General features: G+C 36.2%; 1 protein-coding gene across 25 annotated transcripts in view; it reads right to left on the reverse strand.

The window, feature by feature from the left end:
* Positions 1–12,632, reverse strand: part of BAZ2B (bromodomain adjacent to zinc finger domain 2B) — a 318,653-nt gene that overhangs the window by 25,003 nt on the left and 281,018 nt on the right. For 24 of the 25 annotated variants that reach the window (XM_070731603.1, XM_070731601.1, XM_070731595.1 and 21 more), the window contains 5 exons: positions 12,515–12,589; positions 8,249–8,489; positions 7,414–7,476; positions 5,999–6,143; positions 1,949–2,628 (listed from right to left, as the gene is read on the reverse strand). In XM_070731603.1, the coding sequence (XP_070587704.1) occupies positions 1,949–2,628; positions 5,999–6,143; positions 7,414–7,476; positions 8,249–8,489; positions 12,515–12,589 (1,204 nt within the window). The remainder of the gene's footprint in view (positions 1–1,948; positions 2,629–5,998; positions 6,144–7,413; positions 7,477–8,248; positions 8,490–12,514; positions 12,590–12,632) is intronic. The other variant, XM_070731581.1, reaches the window with a different exon arrangement.

Raw genomic sequence — 12,632 nt, forward strand, 5'->3', positions numbered from 1 at the left:
AGGAACAGAGGAAGGAAGGACTGTTTTGGGGAGGGGTAATTTTTTAAAATTTTTCTCTCAACAACAACACAGTGTACCATCTAATTTTCCATGAATAAAATGCAATATTTTGTTAGTAACTAATATCAATCATCAAAAAAGTTGCAAAAGTTTTTTTTTCTAATTTTGTCATCCAGTTACATTCATTTTCTTTTAATTAAATTTCCTCCTTAATGTTCCTTCAAAAAGTGCAACACCAATTATATTTCTAACTTATTAACCATTATGCCAAAGTGCTTCCTTCTTTCTTTATACATTTTTCATAAGCCAAGAAAACCTTGTATAGCCAATCAGATGTCAACAAAAGAAAATTAAAAACAAAACATAAACATATATGAATTTCAGACCTTCTCCCCCCTCTAAATAGTACGTTCCCATTTTGTTTTTTACTTTAAAACAAGGTATGTGCAGTGTGCGTAGGGATTTATTCATAGTTTTTTTTATAGTCCAGCCCTCCAACAGTCCGAGGGACAGTGAACTGGCCCCCTGTGTAAAACGTTTGGGGACCCCTGCTCTACACCCTTGAACTAATGTAGCATCTGAAATCAGGATAAGACATGGTATTTATATAATTTGTATTAATTTAAATAATTATACAAAAAATGGGAATTGCTGTGTATAACATATTTTCAGATTGGATGGATATTCAGAAATAAGACAAACATTTCCCCCCTGGAATGGTTTGTTAAAATTGAGTTTTTACACAACTGTCTAGATTTGGAAAGTAACATACATGAATAGCATAGAACAGGGGCGGGTGGGGGGGGGGAGGCAACAGTAACCAGAGCTAAGGGTTTGCCCAAACCCTTTTGATCATGCAGCAGTCCACCACTGATATTAAAGTTAAGTACAATGTATGTACTCAACCACTGGATTGAATTTGGGAAGAGATTCCAATCAAGAGAAACTGGAGAGAGAAAAGGGGAGAGATTATTAAACCAATTCCTTTCCTCCTTATGACTCCCTGCATCACCCACCCTACCCAATGAGACCCCCAAAGATCTTCACATTCATATGCCCACAACTAGTAATTAACTTTCTTCCTTTACAACAAATGGTAATCAGGATTCCTATCATTACTCTTGGCTCAATGTAGTGCAGATGTAGAGACTGGCAATTATACACAGACCTGCAGTAGTGCCTGCGTGAGCTGGGGCAGGCTTAGGTGGGGTGCCGGGGGCCAAGATAGAGATCTGACCCCCCTGCTGTGGCAGAAACGGGGCGGAAAGGGTATCAGTAGCAACTGTGTGTTCTCCTTTGGGCATCTCTTGTAAGATGATTGGCCCCCCCGTTGCACAACTCATGCTTCCTCTACGGACGGAGAGGTGTGAAGGCGGTGCCCTTGGGGCTCACCTACGTCATTTCCAGTTCCAGGTCATGCAGGGTGAGCCCTCCCACACGCTGGGTGTGGCTTTATGGGCTGGGGTAGGCGGGGCATGCCTAACCCTGACCAGGCATGGAGTTATGCCCATTTGGTTGCCCAGGCATGTTTGTGTTCAGGAAACTCCGCCCCATTTAGCGACCCCTGCAGGTCTTCTGTTAATATTTAATAAAGTGACCCATTTTCCCAGCTTGCTGTCCGAGTGTTCATTTCCCATCCAAAGGCAATAACTAATTTAAAGAGGTTAGCAGGGATCCCATCTCCGCCACTCTATCTTTGTAAATAACTTGTATTAATTTAAATAATTTATACCAAAAATGGGAATTGCTGTGTATAACATATTTTCAGATTGGATGGATATTCAGAAATAAGACAAACATTTTCACAACTAGTAATTAACTTTCTTCCTTTACAACAAATGGTAATCAGGATTCCTATCAATACTCTTACCATCCGTCTATACTCTTTTCTTTCCCCCTACAGAAAGCGCACAGGATGAAACTTCCCAAAATGGAATAAAACGCTTACCTGAAGTGGTGACAAGGCAAATGGACTTAATCCTATTGGGCTTGGTGAAGAGGCTGAACCAATCAGTGGAGATGGGACAGGTGAGGGGGATTTGGATGGAGGGTGAGAATGCGGAGTGAGAGATGAAGAAGTAGCAGTAGCAGCAGCTGGTGAATCTAGGTGGGTAACAGAAGTATCATCACAAGGAGTTCTTGGTAACAGGCTGAACCACTGCCTGCTCTTTTCTGTAAGAGTCTTTAACAGCTGGTCATTTGAAATTAATGGAGAACTATAAAATTTCCCTGGCGCAGTTGCCACAGGATTGAAAAGATGATTAGGATCAGATCGTTCATTGCTGCTTTGTGATAAAGTGGCCTGGTGGCTACACAATGAGGTTTTAGAGCTATTCTGATAGGCCAGTGAGCACCCATTTGCTGCACTGCCATTGGCTTTGGGGGCCAGAACATCCGACTCAGGAGGCATTTTTGCTACTTCTAAAAGTTTGCTTAGTTTTGAGAAAGAGCCGGGCTTCTGCAGGAAAAGATTTGTGCTGTCCTTCTCTTTGACATCCTCTTTCGGATTACAATGTGTTGCATTTAAACAATTTAATTTTTCTTCAGGGGTCTCAAAAATTTCTTCTTTGATATGAATATTTTTGGCCCTTTTCAGCTTTTCTTTTTCTTTTGCAATTTCTTCCAGACCTGTAGGAATAGAAAGACAATTATTTAACACAGTTTACAGCCAAAATGGGTTTGGTTTTCAGCTGTTCAAGTTGAAAAACCACATTCTCATCTAAAAAAACCACTTATACTCTTGATTTAATAATTAATAATAATTTATTAGATTTGTATGCCGCCCCTCTCCGAAGATCATTATAGAATGATTTTTTTAAACATCTAGCATAAAATCAACAATAACAACCAAAAGAATGGAACAAGCGTGTATGAGGCTGATCATAATTTCATTTCAAGAGATGAAACGGAAAAACTATCAAAAGCTTCTTCTTAACATCTGAACTGAAAATGTTTGACACTTCAGCAGGAGGTGGTACCAGACAGAAGAAACAGTGTTATTAAATGCATCACGCAAAGGGGATTCATATGCAAAAAGTCTTTTTTGCATGCTCTGATACATAAAACACACTTCACTGCTTGTAGGAACCTGAATAAGAGAGAAAGAGAAATGAATTTATACTACACCTTAATTTTTGTCCTAACTTAAGCCATGCAGTACCGTTCTATTTAAAAAATAATAACAAAGATGATTGTTGTTGTTGTTGTTGTTGTTGTTGTTATTATTATTATTATTATTATTATTATTATTATTATTATTATTATTATTTAGATTTGTATGCCGCCCCTCTCCGTAGACTAAAAGATACTCTTTTATTGTAACTAATTGTTTTTCAGAATTTCAAAATAGGGGTTGAAGAAATAGGGCTGTATGTAGAAAATAAAAACAACATGGATTTCACAAGTATCTAGCACAAAGTGAACCCATGGTTTAGTACTAGCAATGGAACCTTTTTGGTTGGCAGCAAAATTCTGACAAAACATTTTTCATAAAAATTCCCATTCTATAGCACCCATCATATTTATGCTTTATTCAAGGAGTCTCAAGGGAAATTATTTTTGCTTAATTTATTTATGTTTCCAGTGCTTAAATTACTTATTTTTAATTAATAGTAATAAAGTGCCTTAAAATTAGGCGGTATTCTACTAGTTGATTCAAATATCAGCATAAGGTATATACTATTGGTTTTTGTTCTCAAGACTATCCCCCTTTGTGTTTTTTTATGAAAGATGAGTACAATAAATTCAATAACTGTGTTACTAATTGTATCAGAACAGGCATCATCCAAATCAAAGAAGGTGGATGAATATATAACCAATTTACATCTGTGAGTCCTTATAAAGGAAATAAAGGGGATCAGACTCTTCCAGATAGATATCTGACAAATATTCTGAAATGTAAACTCTCCAGAATTCTATTAACTATGTTCCGAGAGCAGTTCCATTTTTTCAAAATAATTTTTTTTTAAAAAATAAAAAATCCTTTAAAATGATTTTTTAAAAATCATTCTTTATCCCCACATTACTCCACTTCTCTGTTAAGTATGTGTCAGCATGAATTAGCAATTTCTTCACAAAGAGCAAAAAGAAAAGAGAATCACATAGAACAGAACAGACAAATGGGAAAGGAAGGAAGTGGTTGGCGTTTTCTCTCTCCCAATTTCAATCTCTCTATAGTGACAATGCATTTAAGGATACGCTTAGCATAGCGGATAATCACTTTTAAAGGGCATGGGGACAGGTTTCTTGCAAGATTGCCTATCTCTGTGGGTTCTCCAAGTCCTATTAGATCAGTGCTTCTCAATTATTTTCTGTTATGACCCCTACAAAGAAGTAAACATTTTGCGTGCCCCCCCAACTCTCCGCCAGGACGATTGTTTACAATATTCAGCACATTTTCCCTGAAAAAACCTCAAGCGGCTTATTATTATTATTATTATTATTATTATTATTATTATTAATTAGATTTGTATGCCGGCCCTCTCCGTAGACTCGGGGCGGCTCACAACAACAACAAAGACAATGTAAGAACAAATCTAATAATTTAAAAAACACTAAAAACCCCATTATTAAAAGCAAGTATACACACAAACATACCATGTATAAACTGTATAGGCCCGGGGGAGATATCTCAGTTCCCCCATGCCTGACGGCAGAGATGGGTCTTAAGAACTTTACGAAAGGCAAGGAGGGTGGGGGCAGTTCTAATCTCCGGGGGGAGCTGGTTCCAGAAGGTCGGGGCCGCCACAGAGAAGGCTCTTCTCCTGGGTCCCGTCAAATGACATTGTTTAGTTGACGGGACCCGGAGAAGGCCAACTCTGTGGGACCTAACCGGTCGCTGGGATTCATGCGGCAGAATTATTAGCGTGATTAGCGTGTAATGTGTAGTGAGGTCTCAATTTATTTGGCTTCATTCTGTCCGCTGCCAACATTTTTAGACACAGTAAACATACCGGTCTTTCCTCATCTCCCACCGTAGTCACAGTAAAGCCAAGCGCTATATACACTTAGTCATATTTCCTCGTCTGTTTTCAGGAGACTTATGTTTGTCTCATTATCTCCATCTCTCTCCTACTTTCTTTTCATCCCTGTTAAATATTTTTCTGTGGTGTCTCTTAAGGGTTTGTTATCTGCACTTCATATCTCCTGCTCTGTGCTATATGCTATTGTTCAGTGCAAAAAAACCTTACTTTTTACTTTTACATGGTTCAGGCTCAAACTTTGCCAAACCCCCCCCCCCCCTCAAAAATGAATTTACAGCAATCTTCAGGCTGCTGTAGTTTCAAAACTACTTGGCCTTTCAGGTTGATTTTTGGCAGGTGTACTCAGTACACAGCTGCAATGAGGACTTCCAATTTGCAGCATTTTCCTTCAAGTTGTTGAAAAAATATAAGAGCTCAAATTTGGTATTTAACAGGTTTTTTGCCAAATGTTGGCTATCTTTGATGCCCTGTTTGATCCTGTGGAACAGCTTCAATCATCTTCAATTTAGAAGCATTAGAAAGAGAATATTCTCTTCTTTAAGAATATATTGTTTTAATCTTGGAGTCTCTTCATATACGGATTGAAAAAATGTCCTCAACTGCTTGCGGGCAGCCTGTGATTTCTGCACTGCACCCTTAAAGGCCCTTTCTGTCAGTCCTTCAGTCAGGAAGTATCTACCAATACCAGCTTCTGGCTAAGAGAGGACTTTGACAGAGAAAAGCATGACTTTTTTTCACAGTTCTCAGATCTAGCTGGGGATGCGGCGTCCAAGAGGTTAAGGCGCTGGGCTTGTTGACTGAAAGGTTGGCAGTTCAAGACCAAAGCATGAGCTCCAGTTCTGGGCCAGTTCCTGCCAAACAGCATTCTGTGCACTTCAGCATATGGTCATGGCCATGGAAGTATTTTCAAACAACACTGGATCCTTCAGCTAAGAAACAGAAATGAGCATCCCCTCCCCAGAATCAGACACAACTAGACAAGGGAAGCCTTGATCTTTTTAGATCTAGCTTGTTACCTTCTCCGCTTTCCATGCCTTCAACAAAAATGCCCCCACATTGGGGCAAAATCCAGTATCGACGCCTGTAACGATCCTGGCCAAACATCATTGAACGTAAAGAGTGAGAAGCTTCAAATAGCTTTCTTCTGTACTGGTTTTGCTGCTGTTGAATTAAAAAACAACAACACAATGGTAAAAATAAAGATTTTCTTTAATGTTATGCTAATAAATGACAGACAGCTCATCAAACCTTTTGGATATTTAAGTTACTTACAAACAATACTATTGTTCTGTTTTTTTGAGAAATTGAAAGAGTCTAATTGATGATGATATGTCACACTGGACAGAATTAAAACAAATTGAAGGAGACATTACATAAGCAAACCGGGCTTTTATTACTGGTTTCCAGAGAATATAAGAATCAAACATTTTCAATGCATGAAAACCAATGAAAATGTTATCAGTTATGACATACAGTAAAGGATGTGTACATCTAGTACAACAAGCCACGTTAATATGAGAAACTGTGGCTTTTTACATGTAACTAATGAGATATTTTATATGGCCTTGAGATAAATTATGTTGAGGATAACCTGTAGACAATGCTAGTGGCTCAGGTATCCACAGTTAAAAAGTTAACATGCCTTATTCTTGATTCAGTTTAAACAAATGGCAACAAATGCACATTAGACCTGAGAATATGTACTGGCACATGCCTCTCAAACATGAGACGTAGAGAATCAAAATTTATAGATAACTTTTTTCCTTATTTAAACTAATAATTTTGTTCTATTATAATTATTTCACTATAGATGGAATCAGAAGGTAAATTTCATCTTCAAAAAAATCCATTAGCATTTGGCACCTGTTGTACTTTGAGAAAGAAAGCCTATGTTATTTTGGATTCACAAAATTAATTTTGAGGTTCTTATAATTTAGGTGAGTAATGTTAAAGTTTCTCAAGAGTATCAGTCCATTAGCACATTCAAGTCTTCCAAAACACAAAAAGATTGCTCTGGCTCCAGAATAGAGAGCATATTACGACCATGCAATTCAAATAAAAGATCCCAGAATAAGCAATATGATGATTTTTTTTGTAGTGCTCTTTGCAGGCTTGTGTCAGCAACAAATAACATAATTAGCTGTCTTCTAGATACAGCCTTGGACTTCTGCCTTTTTATAATATCACAAAATATTTTTTTTGGTTCAAATTAAGCCAGGCCCAAGAGTTTGCTTTATTTATATTTTGTTATATCAGCAGCAAATAGTTTCATCTTTCCTCATTTTCAACAAGACTGAAATTTTGTTAAGACAATGAGGAAAAATCTGATGAATATTATACATATTAAGGATCTGGTTAAGAACACTTTAAAAATGACCCGTCTACATTACAGTGACCGAGTACAGTTTAAATTTATAGAAGTTTAGGTTACCTTAGTAAGTTTGTCAATCTGTTTCTCTAGTTCCTCAACACTTGCAGTTTGATCTCCATCATCCTACCACCAACAAATAAAATGGAGTAATTCATTATTTTCTATATACTGATTGTGCTCATAATTATAAAACCAGAAGTTTATGAAATATGCTTCAAAAATCACAAAGTAATTGCAACCATACATATTTATTATCGGTTGTGGTCTCCAAATGGTATCTGTTCTTTACAGCAGTTGTGCACGCAAATATGGCAAAAAAAAAACCTTATGATTTTTAAAAACATATTGATCTCAGCAAGGCTAGAGCAATCCATGTAATGGTGCTGTGGCTTCATTGACACATCATACTGAGCCTTGTTCACTGAATAGGTCATAAGTCTTGATTGCACATAACACGAAGTCATAACAAGCAACTGCGTATTGTTGTTAGTCAAAAACAGAAAAACCTAATGGCAATTTATTTTCAGCAATGGACACAACAATAAAGATCTGCTAATCTGTGGTTGGTAAATCCACAGTAACTGAATTTAAACATACCTGGGATAAACATATATCTATCCTAAGATAAAATACAGGAAATAGTATAAGGGGCAGACTAGATGGACCATGAGGTCTTTTTCTGCCATCAATCTTCTATGTTTCTATGTTTCTAATCCTTGCCTCCTATGCCTCTGCATAGTTGGCAAATAAGAAATGTTGACGTTACAATCAACATACTCTTGTCATAACCTCTTTTTGAAATTTTCAGTCAAGGTTTTCCATATAACACTACATTAAAGACCCATATACTTTATAAAAGTCAATATAAGCTATTTAATTTATCAGCAACACCTACCTCATCTTCACACATATCTTTCTTTCCCTTTTTATCATCTTTGTCGTCATCATCTTCCTCATCTTCATCTGCTTGATCATCACTATAATCGTCATCGTCGTCATCATAATCACTCTCCCCTCCCTTCCGTCTTCTCTTTCGGCCTGGTGTGGGCGTACCTAGTGAATGGGATTCTTCTCCTATATCACCTCCTCCTATGACATCTCGCTTGCCTGTTTTCTTAGCATGAATGATTCTAAGCCTTCAAACACATGGTAGACAAACAGTATTATGGAGTGTTGCTAAAATATACACATACATAGTTCCTCACATTTCACCAAGAAGAAATCATTCTCCTTACGCATTTGAACCATTTTTTGTCACATAATTTATTGCAGCTACTGAATCAGCACTTGAGAAATGTAATTCACCAACAGAACCATTTTTATTGAAGGAATAAATTTATTCAGCAAGAGCTTTAAAATTCTTTGATTTTATTTGCTGGGAATCATCAGAAACCACAAAATCCCTACTCTTATTTAATTCTTCAACAAATATTTTAGGTCTAACATGAATGAAACTGTATAAAATTCTGTTACAACAGCAGAAAGATTTCCAAGAACCTTTCCTCAAAGCTGAAGAAACAAGTATTTAGCTGTATGCTTCTTTTGGTCAATCTTAATCTCTGTAATCTCTTTCCAGTCACATTTAAAAAAACCCAGTGCTAACTCTAACCAAAAAATGATAAATCAGATGCTTGGTTGCAGATTATATGAATACAAATCATTTCTCAAGTGTCTGCATATTACTTTATATGATATGCAGGGGTGAAACCCTCCCGTTTGCTTGTGCCTGTCAGTCGTGAGAGAGCTAGTTGCGAAGGGAGGACGAGGCTCCGCCCATCCACCCAGATGCCGCCATTTCAATTCTTTTATCCTCTGCACATGTGCAAAGCACTCTGTGAATGTGCAGATGGAAAAAAACGCAAATGGCAGTGGCCGGGCCACACTCCCTTTACAACCCGCTCTCCGACAACTGACAGGCACGAGTGAACCTGGAGCATTTCACCGCTGATGATATTTTATTAAGCATTAATCTTGTAGCACTCTGGTAGCAGAAGCCTTAGTTTCATGTTTATGAAACAAAAGAAACTTACATACCAGTAAGTACAGTTGTGGTAGCCCTTCATCTCTTACCCTACAAAACAAGATTCCATACAGCAGATGTTACAGCTCTAACTACCAGGAATCTAACAGGCAAATTATTTTGAAACAGGCCTATTCAGTACTTCAAAGCCAGGCTGCACATGCTGTTTTAATATTTTGGCATGTAACAGAATTTAAGGAGATATGAAAATGTGTGTTTTTGAAAAGGCAAGGATTTCACAAGAAAGAAAAGAAAGGAGAAAGAGTACGGATTAGGGTGGCAAAAGTAGATAAATTATGATATTTGAATGCTTCTATGTATTTTTTTTCAATTTCCTTTTCTTCCTTTCCTCGCCCATCCTACAAAACAGTATTCCATACAGCAAGTGGGTATGATGCAGGTGAAGCTGGCTTCTTAAAAAGCAGACTGGAACAAGCTTATGATTTTAAAAAGAACTCATCTGGAGGATGTTTATCAGACTAGTTTAAGAAAGATAAAAGGATGACTTTAAATCTTTAGTTATCCTCAGTAAGCAAAGATGAAATTTACTTTTAATGTGCTGATTTTCAAATAATTAAATGCCCACTGCTTGATCAAGGACATATTAGGCTGAAATTTTATAACATGACATATGCCTTAAGTAAAATGATAGATATCTTTAGATTAAATATTTGCACCAGTATTAAATCATTGAAAAAATAATTAATGATGAATTTTGTCTTCGTGCCCTGACAAGGCATTCTATTTTAAAATATTATAGTTCAGCAAGTAGTACTAGAATAGATCAGCCATCTTGGTGAAGATAACTAAAACATTAACAAAATAAATTAAACACACACACACACACACACACACACACAAAATTACATTGATTGTCACAGAGTCTGACATAAAGTCCTAGTTGATTTTGATTTTCTTCCCAAATATCTTCTGCTGATCTATTGCTGTGTTTAAACAAACTCTACTGCTGCTAGTGGATATATTTTACTTTTCTCTACATTCAACTAACAAGAGTAAACTAAAAAGACAGTTCTGGCAGTATGCAATTACTTTCACTTGCCCTTCCTAACCCCAAGTAAAATAACTATTTCTTTCCCAATCATTTACTTAGAAGGGTGAAATCACAGCATCAACAAAGATAGCAAACAGCTGGCCTGATGTTTTCAACAAAGTTCTAGCCTTAACAGAAACTGCAAATTTATTGTATCTTTGGCTATGGTCGGAGCCCAATGTAACAGCAGTTTTAAAAAATCACACGTCTCTTTAATACATTTATTGTAGCTCATTATCACTCCAAATAGGATAGGGCTGTATTTTATCATTAAAAAGATAACCTGACTCAATATTGAAACTTTTATAACTAAGGGAAGCATCTTATGATAGTGTAGAAAACACAAGATTGGACTCTGGCCAAAAGTGTTGGATTTAAATGTTTAGTTGGGCCATAAAACTAAATGGATGAGTATGGGAAGGTCAACATCTCTTAGTTTAATCAACTATATAAAAAGCTTAGAATTTGGGGGGAAGAAACAGGGACACAGCAGATGAACTTCGGGAGGACAGGCAGAATAAAAATATAATGTAACTTTTTCATACCCAAGAGATCATGAAAATACATGCTTAAGTAAGTCTGATGAAAAAGAAAAAGAAAGATAAATATGAATAATTTTGCCTTCTACTAATCAGGTACATTTTATGCCTGTTGTGAATGAATGCTAGAATGTCATATTTAATAAAAGCTTCTACAGCTAAGAATGGTATACATCATACAAATATCTGAAGGAGAGATATACAGCTAGGATCTGAACACACACTGTCTTAAGATTGACCAATGAAATAACTTACTCTGTAAGACTTCAACAGATGCAAAATAAAACAATCTCAGCTCACCCTCATGACATTAATGACTGAATAGTGAAAGAGAAATAGTGGCATCGCATAAGATGGGAATGGGAGGGAGAATGAGAAGCTGAGAGGCACAAAGGAAAAATTTAGAAAAATAAAATTTGCCAGTTTTTTTTTAAAGTAGAGCTAAATTAAAAAGAGAGAATCAGCTATGCCCCGCAAATCTAGTACTGTACTTCCTTTTTTTAAAAAGACAGTTAAGAGAAAACTAACCCCCCCCCAACCCCAGTTACATAAGGGATTGACCGGCAACTTCAAATGTTAATTAGCCTGTGGTTAGGGTGATTTAGTACGTGGTTTTTATATGAGTTAATAATTACAAGGCCCCCATCATTATACTCATGAATGTGGTATGAATTTGGAGCCGGTATCATTAACAGAAATTTACAGTCAAGATCTTTTTCTTCCTGTAATTTCTTTATATAACTTTTTTTTTAAAAAATCTTCTATCTCCCTCCTGTAGCAAGTAGGGAAGGAGAAATAGGGTTAGAAATACAAACACTGAAAGAATTCCTTGATTTGATAAACAAGAAAGAAAAGTGACTGAAGAAAAGAAAGTGGCGCCTGGCTAAGCACAGCACAGGGCTACACAACCCTTTTGTGATTTACAATTACTTTCCCTTCAAATACTATAGTAAACTGAGCTGTTATACTTGCTGTATGGAATTTTGTTTTGTGCAATGGAAAAAAATAGCATCCTTAAAAACTTGACTATTTGTTTTATAGCAAACAAAACTACCTCAACATTGGCAAATATACTCCAGATGTACCACAGGAAATACTTAAAATTATATGACAATCTTTGAGGTATTTTTAACCATTACCTAAATAATTTGCAATTCTAAAGATGATCAGAACAAAATAACCTGAACCCTATAAACCCTCTTTCAGAAATAAAAATACACAATTGTTCCAATCAGATTTTACTAATGTCAAAAAAAACCCCATCCCAAGTTATTAACTCAACAAACCTTCAAGCAAGAAACACATTTATTTCTTATAAGTACCATAGTATGGTGTTCTTCCAATTTGAGTGCTTCCAATTCACTACCTTTTTTTTCTTCAATGAAGTATCAAAAATAAATTACATGCTTTACAAAATTAATTTTCCCATTTTAATTAAATAAATGAAATTGCTACTTCACTTTACATAGCATGAGATCTGTCTTTGAAAATAAACTACATAACAAATTAAACAAAAATGTTGCTAGAATATTTTAGAGAAGTATTACTTACTTCCTAAGTTTGCCTTCAACCATCCACTTATCTCTTCTTAAATTTGACATATAATCTATATTCTTTTCTATTTCGCTGTCAAAGCAGAAAAAAATTAATTACTCAGGCACAATTTATT

Source organism: Erythrolamprus reginae, chromosome 1, assembly GCF_031021105.1.
Source record: "Erythrolamprus reginae isolate rEryReg1 chromosome 1, rEryReg1.hap1, whole genome shotgun sequence".
NCBI lineage: Eukaryota > Metazoa > Chordata > Lepidosauria > Squamata > Dipsadidae > Erythrolamprus > Erythrolamprus reginae.